Raw genomic sequence first — 16,275 nt, 5'->3', positions numbered from 1 at the left:
CACAGAGATCTCTCCTCTGAACAGATTTTAGAGCACACAATGAATATTGCACTTTTTAAAAAAGAAGAGATGTCATGGTTGCCCTTTGTCATCATAGAGTTGAAACGTGAGATTAAAGGTTAAAAATATTGTCAACAGGGGCTGGCCCGGTGGTGCAGCGGTTAAGTTAGCACGTTCCGATTTCGTGGCCCGAGGTTCGCTGGTTGGGATCCCAGGTGCGGACATGGCACTGCTTGGCACACCACGCTGTGGTAGGCATCCCACATATAAAGTAGAAGAAGATGGGCACAGATGTTAGTGCAGGGCCAGCCTTCCTCAGCAAAAAGAGGAGGATTGACAGAAGTTAACTCAGGGCTAATGTTCCTCCAAAAAAAATTAATTAATTAAATAAATAAACATTGTCAACATAGGAACTTCAGGGTGTGGCATAGGAACAGTACAGCTACAATCTATTGACCCCTAGATACATTAAGTACTATGCTAATAGATTTATATGCGCTCATTTCATCTTTCCCTATGAAGTAGGCACTGTTTCTATCCCTATTTTATAGACAGGAAGAAAGAGGCTTAGAAAGGCTGACTTCCCAAGGTCACACAGTTGGGGCCAGCAAGGCTGAGCCAGAACCCAGGTGGGAATGACTCGTGCTCTTGACTCGGCCTACCTGGCCTTTGTTCGCAGTAGCTTCCTCTCCTCAGAGTCCTACTTCCTTCCTGGGTCAGTCTTTCTAAGCTAAGTTATGCTGTGGTAGTTAACACTCCTAAAATAATAATAAAGGGTATTTCTCACTCATGTTACATATTCATGGAAGGTCAGCTGGGAGCTCTGCCACACAGCTCCTTCCTCTGGGACCCGGGCATCCTGGACGGAGCAGCCACAGTCTCACACCTTGCCCATTACTATGGCAGAGAGAGAGAGAATGTGAGAACAAGAACTACGGAGACTCTCTGGCCAACAGTGAAGTGCTACATCCTGGAATCGACACCCAGCACCTCCACCCACGTATCAGAGGCTAGGGTGGTGGTTTTTAAACAGGGGTCACCATGCCCCCCACCCCATCCCTAGGGGATATTTGTCAATGTCTAGAGACATTTTTAGTTGTCACACCTGGGGAGGGATGCTGCTGGTGCTATCAAGTGGCTAGAGGCCAGGGATGCTGCTGGATACCCTACAATGCATGGGACAGTCCCCCTGCTCCCCCGCAAAGATGTATTTGGCCCCAAATGTTGATAATGGCAAAGTTGAGAAACTCCGGATTAGAGCTAACCACAAGGGGCCAGAAATTGCAATTTTATGAAGCTGTAAGGGAGAAGAATCTGAAATACTTGACAAATGACACTAATGACCGTCACGTGTCCTCAGGCCTAAAGGCTGTCATATTTTCCCATGATGGACGTGAGCTGTTACTTTGAGGGATAGCCACGGCGTGGGTCTTATATCACAGTCAGCTCCATCAAAGGGCGGAGGAGGCCCCTGGACTCGCTTCTAAGCTGCCATTGCTCTTCCTCAGCACTGGAGCTGCCTGTGTGCCAGAAGGATAATGCAGGCCACATAGACAATTTTAAATTTTCTAGTATCCACTTACAAAAAGCAGAAGGGAACAGATGAAATTAATTTAATCTATTTAAATCAATAGCTCTAAATATTATAATTTCAACATGTAATCAGTGTAAAAAGTATTAATGAGATATGTTACTTTTTTTTTTGCACTGTCTTTGAAATTTGGTCTATTATACCTGTGACACACCTCAGTTCAGACTAGCCACGGTTCAGGTGCTCGGGTGGCACACGTGGTGAGTGGCTGCAGTATCGGGCATGCAGCCCTGGAGGTTTCTGTTCCTGGACTTAGTGACGGACTTGGCTTGGTCTCCTCTGAGGACTAGCAGCTCTGCTGTGACCCAGAGTCAGTAAGTTCTGAGAGCGGGACGTAACTTCCAGGCATATGTGTCCTAGACTCCCCAAGGCGGTCTGCGTATGTTTCAGAACCAAGAGGGACTGGCTTCCTGGGTGCTCTGTGCGTCACCTCCCTGTCTGTCTCTCACTGGCAGGTGCCTCGTCTGCAGACATGGAGCCCAGCTATGGAGGAGGTCTCTTTGACATGGTGAAGGGCGGAGCGGGAAGGCTCTTCAGTAACCTAAAGGACAACCTGAAGGACACCCTCAAAGACACATCTTCCAGAGTTATACAATCTGTCACCAGGTATGTGTGTTCTGCCCTCTTGAGTTAATGGACCTCCGTGTCCCCAAAGGATCTGGCTACCTGTCAACTGCTTGTCTGGCTCAAAGACTCTCAGTTTTGTGCTGTAATTGCATGGGATCTGATTGACTGAGCAGTGTCGTTGAAGCCATAAAGGTGAGTCCTTGAGAAGCTGCAAGCACACACTGGGAGGACTCAGCCCACTGGTACATCAGAATAGAGTGGTTGCCATCCCTGGCTTTTGAAACCAACATCCTGGGTTCTAATGCATTATCTGCCCTTGTTAACCACATGACCTAAGGCAAGTTAATTGACCTCTCTGAGCTTTACTTTTATACCCTGGTAGGATTTGTGTCTTTGGGTGATTTGAGAATTAAATGAGATAATAATGCACATGAAATTCAAATAAGTAATACTCAGGTAATCAAAACAAAATTTTGTCTTTGTATCTTAATAGCTCTTTAAAATTTATTTAGTGTGACAAGTTTTTTTACCCTTCTACTGTATGAAAATTCTTACAAGCGGGCCATATGAATTCTTTTTTATTCTTAGGTAGTAGAAAGTTCTATGGTCACTTTAAGTTACAATATGGAATTTTGAATGTGAAATTCAAATATCAAGTCCAGTATATTAATGAACATTTTAATCTTCACTCAAAGGTAAAATTTATCCCTCACTTCTAATCACTGGTAGGCAGAAAAAGGGGGTCCCTTGTTCTTTCTCCCGTTAACTGCTAGCTGCTCACACGTTGGGAGGCATTTCCTTGTAGGCAAACAGGCTGGAAAAATCAGTGTGAATAAATAAGCCATGTTTTCTGTTCTGAGCCTGATTCTGTTCGTGATTCTGTTCCTCTGTAAAGAGGGTTGGGGTGCACTGGTTGGAGTGGCAGATTTATACTCCTGAGGGCGCAGACTGTCTTCTCTCAACAATGCTTCCATGTTAGAGAGAAGGCCTGAGGGATGTCAAAAGATGCCTACTGGACGGAAGTGGCCCAGGTTAATTGGCAAGCAATTGAGAGACAGAAATCTAGGCATCTTTGGGTCATCCTAATGAGTGCCCTTTCCTGTCTTGCTTCCAGCTACACGAAGGGAGACTTAGACTTCACTTACGTTACCTCCAGAATTATCGGTAAGTTTCTCACGGTTATCAACTGCTCATTACCTCAGCCTTCAGCTGCTGCCCATGGCGATGGCAGACCTGTGTGACCTGTTTTCTTTCTGTGTGACCCCCCCCCCCCCCCAGTGATGTCCTTTCCTCTGGACAGTGTTGACATAGGATTCAGGAATCAGGTTGACGACATTCGAAGCTTTTTGGATTCCAGACATCCTGACCACTACACGGTGTACAATCTCTCGCCCAAGTCTTACCGAACTGCCAAGTTTCACAGCAGGGTAAGGAAATTTAGCCCGGGGACCTCACGCGGAAGACCTAACAGGGTACTTTGCCTCTTAAGAACTCGCCCCAGAGCTTTTGCTCTTAGGCGCGCGAAGCTGAAAAACTCTACGCTCTGGACACTTATCTACAAAATCTTTCCTAGGCTGTTATGAGATATTCTGAAGATTTCCCTTGGGTGAGGCTGTTTGCAGGATGGTTTATCTGTCAATGAAATGTATCTAATTTGGGATGTAAATCAGTTGTGGCTGGTTGCTCAGTTGTAGGGCCCGTTGCTGGGAGGCTCGGGGGGAGACTGACTGCCATGTGGGGCAGGTGCTTGCCTTACGCTGTAGCACTAATTATACCCTTCACCCTTCCTTGTTGACTCTTGGGCATCATGATGAGGCAGTGTAGCTAGAGCAGGACAGACATGCCAGCATTAATGGAAATAGCTCTCTGACATTCGGTAAAGGTACATCTTTCGTAAGTGGAGGATAGCACGTAAGCAGTCCACACTGTAGGCTTGGTGATCCTGTTTCTAATATTAATTAGAGTGAAAGCAGCGGCCAACGCTTAGAGAGCATTTACACTGTGCTGAGCACTTTACATGCAATATCTCATTTAATTCTCGCCACAGTCCCCTGAGGTAGATGGAGAAACTGAGGCACAGAGAGGTAAGGTAACTTGCTTAAGACCGCACAACTAGTAAGTGGCCTAAGGCTCTTAACCATCACCCTAGGCTGACAGCATTACCTGGAAAAAGCCAGATGATCCTCTCAAGAAGCTTTTTGAACCAGGCAGAGAAATAGTCCTAGTTTCAGGCTGGTTAAGGAGCTGTGAGAGCTGGCTTAGCTTTGAATCTGATGTCGAGCCTGTTATTTCTGGCTACTGAATTCTTGATTTACTCACTAGAATAAGGCTTTTCCTCTCTTAAGAACATCTTCAAATATTTTGACTTAGCCTTTAGAGGAGATTGGTTTTGCAACTCCATCTAGATCTATTAATAAATAGAAAGAATTTTATATGCATTGGACCCTTTAAAAGTGAAACTTGATTCCAAGTATGCTGGTTGTCCATACTGTGTCTCTAGGATTTAGCTTTGATGCCAGAAGACACTTTGCTCCAAATTCCCATTAATAATCTCTGGGCCTCAGTTTCCAGATCTGTAAAAAACACCAGAAGGTTGGTTTGTATGCTCTCTAAGACCACTTCGTGCCCTGATGTTCAATAAGATAGGGGAGAGTTTTGTTAAGGACTCTTTTTCTCAGAGTGTTCCCGGAATAGGCAAGAGGGAACCCTGTGGTCCTCAGGCTGTAGGGGACATCAGACTCACCTGGGGGGCCTCTTAGACACCAGGCCCAGCATCTCTGATTCCTCAGGACAGGGTGCCGTGAGCCTCTGCACTACTAACCCCTTCCTGGGGCTACTCCGGCTCTCGCTCTGGGGACCGCTCTCTGAGAAGCACTGATGGAGCCATGCTGAAGTGGTTAGGTCTAGATTCTCATTCTGTAACGGAGAGTTTAAACGCAGCTTTTAAAAATTTGCCATATCTAACTGCTCTTCCAACTCTTATTGCATCTATTACCTAATTCAGAGCAAGTGAATTAACATCACACAGAAATGTGGGTAGCTATTCTGACTTGGATGCAAATCTTTTGAACTGATTTTTTCATGTTTGGAGACTCAGTGAGCGCCATCGTTTTCATAACTGAAGGACTGTGGGGCATTCTGCACAATATTTCATAGAATTTTATTTGATCTTGCAAGATCTGTGATATTATGGAAAATTTTCCCTCTGAAAGTAAATAAAGATATAATATCATTATAGAAGCATTCATATGTATAAAGATGTCTCTTTGTGTAGAATTTTCAAAGGCAAGCTCTATAAAGATATTTGAAGAAAGGCATCTATTTGTTTAACTACATATTTTGTGACCAGTCTTAACAAAGGAACTGGGAATTCCGTATCGAGCATCTGCCCTGGGCTGCTCTCACTTGCCTTGGAAGCACAGGGAGCATGTTTATTTCACTTGCTACCTAGAACAGTGCCTGGCAGGGCTAACAAATGTTTCTGAGAACAATGAATGTGCCAAGAATTGTTAAACACTTAGATATAAAATCAATATTTCGTTCTTGTCCTCAAGGCACTTAAGACTAGTTGGCGAGAGAACCTAGGACATTCTGTAGACAAATGTAGACAGTATTTACAAAACCCACTGAGGGAGTTCAGTGGAGGGAGACAGCAGTGTGAGCTGGACCTTGAAGCGTGAGTAAGTCTTGTATAGGTGAAAGGAGTGGGGTTGTTTCTTCTCCATGCAAATTGTAGAATGTGTTTTCTCAGGCTCTTTGTGATCTGGCTTCTGCCCGCCTCGTCTTTCACTGTTCTCCGCTGCCTGAAACCCCATGTTCCAACCAGAGGACACATACACTGTCTCTTTGCATGAGCGGCTCCCTCTGCCTAAAAGACCACTTGCGCCACACCCCCCTTCTTTGTTAGCTTAACTTCCCTACAGGGAGGATTTCCACATGCCACAGGCTTTTCCAGTTCTTTCCCCTAAACATAGGATGGCACTCCGTCTTCAGCCCTTCCCAGACCGTCCCAGAACTCCACCAAATGGAACTGGACCCTCTGACCTAGCTCCCTGAACCCTCAGTGGCATCTCAGGAAGACCGTCCCAAAGCGTTGGTGTTTTCATCTTAGCTCTGTTTTTGATATGACTACAGCTCTTTTCAAGCCCAGAGTCCTTTCTCTCCCCATCACTAACCCCGTGAATTGATTTGCATCTCATTGTTGCATTACTTAGAAAAGTTTTCTTGGTTCTCATCTTCTAGTCCTTGAGGACTAGAAACCATTTCCTCCTCCTTCCAGATCAGTGCAGTGCCAGGTCTACTGTTAAATCTTATTTTAATAAAGGTAGATGGCAGAGTCTTCCATAAATACCAGTGTTGGAAAACACCAAACACAAGACTGATTTTATTTATGGACTCACTGGAGTCCAGCTCTGCCTGTGTTTCTATGCCTTGAAACCTGAACTCAGTCACTTTACATTTTTATTGTGTGTTGTGTTTGGGGATCCGGGTGGCAGTGGCAGAGACAGGCTGTTTCCAGCAAGATTTTACTTTGCGGAGGGGCGTGATCCTGTATTTTGATTAGCTTTTATGTGTAGAAGCTACATGGGTTGACAGGAATATGAAATAATCAAATAGCGGTTTTCTTAGTATTTGCATATTTAACAGAATGTTAAAATAGGACACTGTTTAGTCTCAGTTTTAACAGGGGATTCAACTCAGAACAACACGTAGCAGATAGCCCTGTATTCCAAGTGAGGTGCTAGAATAGCTATTCAGGTAGTGAGCGTCAGTTTTTTGACTCTTAGCCAGTATCCACCTTGAGGAAATAAAAGTACCGATGTTGACGACAGAGTCCTGGAGACCAACAAGACGCTTCATCTAAACCAGATGTTCTCAATCTGAGTTAAAAAGACCCGGGTCCACTGTGCATTTAGATCCATGGATGGCTTGAGAATTTAACCATCTGCTTCCACTCCTATCTTTTTTTTTATTGTAGTGAAATATTCATAACATAGACATATCATTTTAAGCATTTTTTGTGTTTTTTTAAAAGATTTTATTTTTCCTTTTTCTCCTCAAAGCCCCCCTGTACATAGTTGTGTGTTTTTAGTTGTGGGTCCTTCTAGTTGTGGCATGTGGGATGCCGCCTCAGCATGGCCTGACGAGCAGTGCCATGTCCGTGCCCAGGATCTGAACCGGCAAAACCCTGGGCTGCCAAAGGGGAGCACGCAACCACTCGGCCACGGGGCCGGCCCCTGTTTTAAGCATTTGTAAGTGTACAGTTCAGTGGCATTAAATACACTCACAATATTGTGTAGCTGTCACCACTATCTATACCCAAACCTTTTTACCATCCCCTAGGTAAACCCTGTACCCATCTACTCCACGAGCGTGTGGATGTGTGTGTGCTGGTTCACTTTCTGCACAGAAGGTTTGTAGCTACGCCCTCAAATATCAGGACCACAGCTTTACACATTTCTTGGCCATGCTGTTGACAATAAATGGAAAACTAGATGAATGGCCACCAAGTCTAGCCTGGCCCTAAAGTTCTTACGTTCGAATTAATGCTATTCCAGTGCCTCTTTGAGCCTCCTTGCCTCTCTGGCCCATTTGGAAGGAAAGTATGCCGAAGGAGCCTTGTTGGTAAAATAAACATAACAGAAACAATAAACCCAGCTGCTGCTTTTAGAATCTTCCTTCATTTTGACTGTTTCTAAACCACATGATCTTGTAGGATTACTTCCCCTTGGGAACAACTTGATTTTTAGAAGATATATGATCAACTTGGGCTTCTTTTAAAGAGCTCATGATTGTTTGAAGGTCAACCCTTTTTTTCCCCTTTTCCTTCCAGAGCTCACCAAAGAGGTCAGCATAGCTCCGAGTTGTTTCTGCGTTGGTTCGCTGGTTGGTGAAGGGGGTTGGCCATAGAGGAGTGACTTTACAGCTTCTACTTCCTCTCTCCTTTGCTACCATGCATCAGTGTAAGGACAGGAAGTTATGGGGTAGAAAAATATCCCTGGCCTGGTGCCAGAGGACCAGGGAGCCCCACCTTCTAGTTCAGCAGCTTTCAGTGAATTGAATGTCTCAGCCTTGGTAAAATACAGTCACGTGTCACATGCCAACGTTTTGGTCAACCATGGACCACATATACAATAGTGGTCCCATAAGATGAGTACCGTATAACCTAGTGTGTAGTAGGCTATCCCATCTAGGTTTGTGTAAGTGCACTCTATGATGCTCGCACAACCATGAAATCACCTAACAACGTATTTCCTAGAACATACCCCCGTTGTTAAGCGACACATGAGTGTATAGCCATCACTTGAAGCCATAACCACCTCACAAATGTAAGATGGAATTGTGGTTAATAATCAATCATTGGACAGTGTGGTGTAGAAAGTACACAAATTATTATTTTTTTATTGAGGAGAAATTGTATAAGATTTACAAATTTTGAGCTTTAAGACTTACCCTAGGTTCACATCTCAGCTCCTCCTCTACCTGGGTAGGTAAGTCGCTTCACCTCAGCTGAGACTCAGTTTTCTCCTGTAAAAAATGGGGATAACAATCAGAATGCCTGTCTCACAAATACTTGGAAAGTTTTTCTGTAGGTTTGCTGTACGGAATAAATTTGATAGCAGTGTCTGACTTAGAGTAAGCATTCAGTAAGTGGTAGCTATGATTACCGTTAGTAATAATAAAACACCACAATAATGCTGTCAGATTCTGAAAACATGGGATATGGTTCTTCAGTCTGATTCTCTGTAGCACTTTTTGCTCTTATGCTCAGCAACTGGGATGCTTACGTCGTCTTTTCCCATGCTTGGGGGATGGAGAGGTGAAAATTGAATGGCAGCCAGCCCTGGTGCTGTTTTGGCCTCTGCTCCTGTTGGGTAGTATGGTGGCAGCCTGGTGATCCATATGGCATTCTCTGATGCTCCGCAGCTCCAGGGGTGTTCGGAGACGTTGGAGACGGCCTCATCAGGTGTCACGTGCCCAGGGAGTGTGCTGATTGCGTGAAACTGAGCTCCAGAGAGCTACAAAAATAGCTGGCAGTGACTGATCCTTTTTTAAAGTTTTTGGTTTTGTTTATGCCTTAATATTTTTTCCCTCTTAGAGCACATGCTTTTAAAAAATTCTAATTGTATGTTTGCTTAGTGGCGTATAATTATATATCAAGTAAATACGTAATAATGGAGTACTTTAAATTAATATTGTTTACTTGATTGATTTAATGATTCGGGAGCTATTAGCCTATTGTGCTAAGAACAATTTACCCAACTTTTGGCTGAGACTTATTATAGATGTTGCCATGTTAGTGTTTGTATGGGTGACATACAGTTTCTATAAAGTTTAAAAATATTGCCTGGGAAAACAAACTTCCTACAGTTTTACATGGTTGCAATCTAAAAAAACAACGAATTGATTTGCCCATTTCTCCCTCATGATATTGTACATGTAGATAAATCTATGACAAGAAGAGATTGCCAGATGGGGTTCATTCCTTCCCTCTTTCACTCATTCATTTGCTCAGCCCATGGCTACTGAGCACCTGCCATTTGACTAGCACATGACACTGGGGTTGGCTTACGAAATGAATAATAGTCTTTCTTCTCATGGGGCTTAGTATCTAGACAGGGAGTCAGAAATAACAGTTAATTCGATATGGCTTGACAATTAGCTGGCACTTGCTGTGTTTGTCTTGTGCTGCTGAATTCTCACAGCCATCTTCTAATGCCCGTTTTCAGTGGACACACGAGAGAATTGAGGTGTGGAGGGGTTAGTAAGTTGCCTAAGGTCACTCAAGTAGTAAGTGATAAAGCCCAGGTGAAAATGCAACCTGTGGGCTTAGGCACGCTGCTCTATGGTAAAAGCTGTCATCGATGGCTACGACCAGGGCATGGGTACAAAGGTCACGGAGCTGACTGAGCATCTCTGCCCGTGGGTGTTAAAGACACTGTCAGAGACCAGAGTACACTTGAACTTGGGTTTTGAAAGATGAATAAGAATCTACCAAGGGCAGAAAAAGCATTGCAGACAGGAAGCAGCTTGTGCAAATGTACATTTTGCAATTCCTCTGATGGCAAAATTATCTTCCCCTTCTTTTTTTTTTAACCAACATATTTCCATTGCTTGAGAACACATCAATGGCGAATCTAACTGAGGGTAAAGAATGGGCCAGAAATAGCCCTAAATTATGTTGGGTAAAAAGGGCCAGCTGTTATGGCCTTTAAATGGACAGAGGCGCAATCGTGGGTCACCCTGGATTGTTGGGAGCTAGGTCAAGCATTTCAGCTACTTTGTTTAATAAACAACACCTGTCATTCCCAAAGATACAGGAAAATGAGTAACCCGAAGGTCCCCTGCCACTGTCCCACAGTCATCTTGTAGAAAAAAAGTTACAAATTAACCAAAAAGAATGGGCTTTCTTGGCAACCCCAGAGGGAGAAACTCCACACGTTTGATTTCGGATGTCAGCTCTGTGGATTATTGGCTGACCAGCAAAGGGCGAACCAAGCGGATTGGTCCTGCCTCCCTTCTCCCCCTCCCCGCTGTGAAATCTTAGGAATCTGAGACCTCTGGGGTTTGGTGATGGTGGTAGTGTTGCAGAGCACTTTCTGATGACACCATCCATGTAAAACCTGTTTTCTTCTCCAGAATTCCCTACCTCAGTAAGAGGCACCTGCCATCCTTTTGTCCAGCCATTCAAGCCAGAAACCTGGGAGTCACCCCTGACTCCTCCCCGGTCTTTCTTTTTAGTACATCCCTCCACACTCAGACGCTGCCACCATGTGATCACCCACCGAGTCTTGTGTACAGGTGTTCCACCTCCTCGCTCTTTCTGGAATCCCTCCAGTCTTTTTGCGCCCCACTGGCGCTCATCTAGCCTGAGCCGCCGTCATCGTTACCGGGACTCCTCAGGAGCCTCCTCACTGGTCTCCCTGTCTTTAGCCTTGTGTCATCCACACCCATTCTCCATCCTGGATCTTGGAGGTCTTTGGAAGATGCAGATCTGTGAGTCACTCCCCTTAAATGCTTCTCCCAGTTCCTAACGAGGCCTTGTATGATCTGACCCTTCAGTCCACACTCTCGCCTTATAGGATTTCATTCATTTTTTTCAAACACAGCCAGGTCTATCTGACTTCGTGGCTTTTCATTGTCAGTTACCTGATGGAATGGTAATAATAATAATAGCTAACATTTATCGATCACTTGGTGGGTGTCGGATACTGAGATAAGCCCCCGAAATTCATTCTCTTGTAGCACCCACAAACCTGTGAGATAGGTAGGTGGGTATCTCTCAGTACATTTTATGAAGAAAGGCTTAAAGAGGTCATAAAGTTTGTCTAAGTCTAAGCTCCTTCTTATTGTTTATTAGCTGAATTCGTAAATATCTAATGGATTGAGGCTCATGCCTGGTATGCTGAGGCGAGTGAGCACCTCACCAGTGTACTGTTGTAGCCCAGGATTTACTCTCAGAAGACCTGACCAGCAGTGGGACTTTAGGCAAGACAGCCTCCGAGAGTCGGTTTTCTCATCTGGAGATGGGGATCGTATTAATTAATGCCTGTCTCACGTGATAGTTGTACAGATCAGGGCCAAGCAGAATTCCAGGAACATAGTCAATGCTTTGTAACCTGTTAGGTGAGCATATGTGTTAGAGGAAGGACAATGCTGAAAGCTGTCCCCCAGGGAATTGTGGGTCCCTTCATTAAAGAGAAGGAAATAAGAGCCCTGAACCAGCCTACCTTTGGCTACTCGAGAGCACTTTTCGTGTTTTCACTTTTCTCAGCTGAGATAAAATTAGGGGTAGTGCAGGATTTATAATCTAATCCTATAATTAAGCATCTAGTAGGCAGATCAGAACATTTTATACTAGAAATTAAATTCAATGTAACTTCACAGAATTTTTAAAAATTCAAGTATGTAATTTAAATCATCTAGTTTAATATTTAAGATGTACTTCAAAATGTATTTTCATACCTTTACTGAAAAAGAATTTTGTGTGTGTGTGTGAGGAAGATTGGCCCTGAGCTACCATCTGTTGCCAATCCTCCTCTTTGTGCTTGAGGAAGATCGTCGCTGAGCTAACATCTGTGCCAATCTTCCTCTATTTTATGTGGGATGCTGCCACAGCATGGCTTGATGAACAGTGTGTAGGTCCGTGCCTGGGATCTGAACCCACAAACCCCGGGCCACCAAAGTGGAGTGTACACACTTAACCACTATACCACCAGACTGGCCCCTGAAGCAGAATTTTTTAATTAAAAAATTGGTGGATTGAACAACTCTTCTTTCTGTGTTTGGACCCTGTTCCCAACTCTTCCTGGCTGTATTAAAGGGATGTAGTTTCACTTCTGAGAGAATTCGTTTGCTCTGACGTCTGCTCATGGAGAGCAAGTTGCTGGGGGAGTTCATTTCCTTTTGCTGTGTTCCTTTAGGTCTCAGAATGCAGTTGGCCCATTAGGCAGGCCCCCAGTCTGCACAACCTCTTCGCCGTGTGTCGGAATATGTATAACTGGCTACTACAGAATCCCAAAAACGTCTGTGTTGTCCACTGCTTGGTGAGTAACCTTTTGTTGTTGTTGTTGTCGTCATGTGTGTTGGTTCTGTTTGGTTTGGTGAAATATGGGTGGCCCCATACAGATTGGTGAACAGGTAACATTTAAGTTGCATGGGTATTTATTAAGCCCCTACTTAGGAATTAGGTGATGTGAGGGACGTAAAGATGAGGGAAGAACTTATTATTCTTGCCTTAAAGCTGAGTACTCATGCAGGCAGATAGGTGCACAGCCCACACGATGCAGGGCCTCTGGAAGGTGCTGGCTGTTATAAAGAGCTAGAAACAAGAGCTGTGGGTGCACAGGCAAAGATGCCATTGAGTTTTGTGTGAATAAAATTTGCATAAACACATTGGAATATTTTTTTCTTACCTTTGTGTTTGAATAAAAATGAGATGAAAAGACACCTGTGTCCTTGTGAGTAGTCACGTAGATTGACTATTTTATAGTAGTTCCCAGTGGGGCTCATGATTTTTCTGACTACTGGCTTCCAAGAGGCCCTTTCCCCAAAGCTTCCTCCAGGGGCCTCTTACTTATCATTTAAAACTCGACTTTAGATAAAATATTTCTGGCTTTTTTTTTTTTTTTTTTTTTTTACTATTTTCACAATATGGACATTCCCACTGTATATCTAAATGTCTTCGGTGGCATTTAATACACTGCATCATCATTATCTGGTGACCTGCCTGCTTTCCCACTAGGCTGTGAGCATCTTGCTGGCAAGAACTGTGTCTTCTTTACCTTTGTACCCCAGGTATGCAAGATCTGAATCAGTGATTGAATACATGAACAAGCTAACACGCAGATGGAGTTTGAGCATAAATACTAGAACCGTCCATTGCTTCTATAAACTTCTGGGTTTTTTTTTTTTTTTCCTATAATCCTACTGATGATTTTGCCCTTCTTTCTTGAGAGCCAGTTGACTAAAAGAGGGTAGAAAGTTGAAGAGTATTTTTTCTACTTTCTGTTTCACATCCTTCGGCAATGAATGAAAAGCACTTGGTGTTTGTAGGAGGTCATTGTGAGAGGCCAGGGGGTTTTCCTGTCAGAGACACAACAGATTGCACAACAGGACACATTTCTTCTAGGACCTAAGCAGCTTTGGGCATCTGGGTGATTTTTGTCTTCACTCAAGAACTTTCTAAAAGTTCAGAGAGCCTAGGTCTGACAACTTGGTAAGGGAAGATGGCTCGAGAGAGACCAGAGGCCCCCATTTCTAATGATACAATCATAAAGAACAAAAACCCAATGAGAAAGAGAAAAGAAGAGGCAGACAAAGGACTATGAGTCCATAGGCTGCTTCTCCAGACTCGGGGAAGGACGTGCACGAGTTGGAAGTCTGCACCAAGTCTTGGGGAAATGGAACTGAAGTGGGGGTGGGAGCTTTTATTTTTATCCTATATATATAAAACCTACTGTTTTATTAGAAATCAGAAGCATATACTCCAAAAGATAAGCCTTATTCTTTAATTTAAAAAATACCCTTATAAAACTTTTTAAAAGACCTGCGTGGCAGATAAAAGGAGGAGACACATTTCCGAGAGCCATGAAGCTGTTAAAAGCAGCAGGAAGGCTAAATCTAAAAAGAATCAAGATTGAGAAAAACGTCTTTTTTTAAAAAATCTGTCCTTGGAGTAAGGACAACAACAAATGCTTGAGGCACTTATGTAGTCTTAACTCCTTTCTTCTGTTTCCTTTATCAGGGGGAACAAATGTCAAGCTAGAAAGAGAGTAACAATGATAATTAAGACAAAGATGGAGGTAGTGAGATAGTCAAAGAGCCTTCCAGTGCTTAAAGTAATCCACTCTCCAGACGGAGATCATGTGACCGAATGCTGAACGCAGTGGGAAGAGCCATTATGCATTCCTTATGTAACATGAGGAAAACAGGGCCAAGTGCCAGGCAAGCAAGGAGAGGAGATTTTTTCTGAAAGACGGAGGAAGTTGATCCTGGAAAGTTCCAGGCTGGTGAGCCTGATGGCTATTGAAGGAGAAATTCTAATATAAATTTTTGCACAGATGATTTTAAACCGTTAGAAAAAAGGAGTCCACATTGGTTCATTATGAACACACGTATCACACCAACTGAACTTTTGCAACTAGACTAATAGATTCGTAGAGATAGTTTATTGGATTCCTGCAAGATATTCCTCAGTTTCTTATAATCAAGTGGAAAAATTGGGGCTAGATTGTTAGACATTTAGTCAAATTGTGGCTGAATATCTGCTTCCAAAGGTAGATGATTACTGTATCAGCATCCTCCCAGGAGCGGGCTGCATTTGGTTGCCTTTTTTTTTGTTTTTTTAAAGATTGGCACCTGAGCCAACAACTGTTGCCGATCTTTTTTTTTTTCTGCTTTTTCTCCCCCAAATCCTCCCAGTACATAGCTGTATATTTTAGTCGTGGGTCCTTCTAACTGTGGCGTGTGGGACGCCATCTCAACATGGCCTGACGCGTGATGCCATATCTGCACCTAAGATCTGAACTGGTGAAACCCTGGGCTGCCAAAGTGGAGCGCGTGAACTTAACCACTTGGCTATGGGGCCAGCCCCTGGTTGCCTTTTTAATGATCAACTTTAACAAAATGTGGAGATCAAGCTTATCAGTTTTCTCAGACTGGGAGGGTCACATAAGGAATATGGATTTTAAAAGGTTTTGCTGGTTGGTCATCTAACAGAAACTAACAATGTGAAATTAAACACAGGATAAAAGTAAAGTCCTGAATTCTGGTTCTAAAAGATTCAGTATATTTGTCTGTTAGCTTAATGCATCATCTGAAAAGGAACTCCAGTTTTAGTGGATAGAAAGATCAGTAAGAGCTCATGGAGCAAATTCCCCTGTATTTAAACTAGTTTGGTCTGGGGTTGACACCGCCTCTCTGTGTAATAGAAATCGACGAGGTGCCCAACCAAAGTCTCAGGGAAGGTTTTATTGGGGCATATTTATGCTCCAGCACAAGGGGCAGCACAGGAGAAGTGGCTCCTTGGCTGGATCCAGAAGGGCGTCGTCCTGAGTCTTTTACGGGGTGAAGGGAGTGGACTGCATCCTGATTCTCCTCCTCCATTGTGCTTCCCTCTTCCTTGTGATGTTGTCCTCGCCTGCCTGGTCGGCGTTGCGGTCCCTGCCCCTGCCCAGTAGATCCAGCAGGGCAGTGTTGCTCACTACTGCCACCCCAGGAAGGTCGTATAGTGGTCCTCTCAAGGCTTTGTGCACCTGCAGAAGTCGGGATCCACTGCTTGGGGGAAGTTTGGGGTTGGAAGGTTGCTTATCTTGACTTCAAAAATAGCTGGGCTGGGAGGTACCCAACCTGTGAGTGGCAGAGTCCCGTCCCTATTCTGTCTCAGGATTATATTAATAAAAGCATAGTGCCTAGACTAAGGATAATGGTATTTGCTCTCTAGTTTGGTCAGAACACATCTCCAATCTTGCATTTCACATCTGGGCAGCACATTTAAGGTTGAGTCTGTTCAGAGGAAGTACACCAAAAGATATCTCTTAGAATGGAATATCAGGGCCAGTCCCATGTGGCCTGGTGGTTAAGTTCAGCATGCTCCACTTTGGCCACCCAGGTTT

The 16,275-nt window shown here is 43.9% G+C and overlaps 1 protein-coding gene across 19 annotated transcripts in view; it reads left to right on the top strand.

The window, feature by feature from the left end:
• Window positions 1-16,275, top strand: part of DNAJC6 (DnaJ heat shock protein family (Hsp40) member C6) — a 134,931-nt gene that overhangs the window by 87,908 nt on the left and 30,748 nt on the right. For 18 of the 19 annotated variants that reach the window (XM_008541628.2, XM_070592263.1, XM_070592271.1 and 15 more), the window contains 4 exons: window positions 2,047-2,197; window positions 3,273-3,322; window positions 3,437-3,585; window positions 12,583-12,705. In XM_008541628.2, coding sequence (XP_008539850.1) covers window positions 2,047-2,197; window positions 3,273-3,322; window positions 3,437-3,585; window positions 12,583-12,705 — 473 coding nt within the window. Of the gene's footprint in view, window positions 1-1,750; window positions 1,906-2,046; window positions 2,198-3,272; window positions 3,323-3,436; window positions 3,586-12,582; window positions 12,706-16,275 lie in introns of those variants that run through there. The other variant, XM_008541632.2, reaches the window with a different exon arrangement.

Source organism: Equus przewalskii, chromosome 24 (assembly GCF_037783145.1).
Source record: "Equus przewalskii isolate Varuska chromosome 24, EquPr2, whole genome shotgun sequence".
Lineage (NCBI taxonomy): Eukaryota > Metazoa > Chordata > Mammalia > Perissodactyla > Equidae > Equus > Equus przewalskii.
Note: the sequence above shows the minus strand (reverse complement) of the source record. Positions and strands in the feature narration are given on the sequence as shown.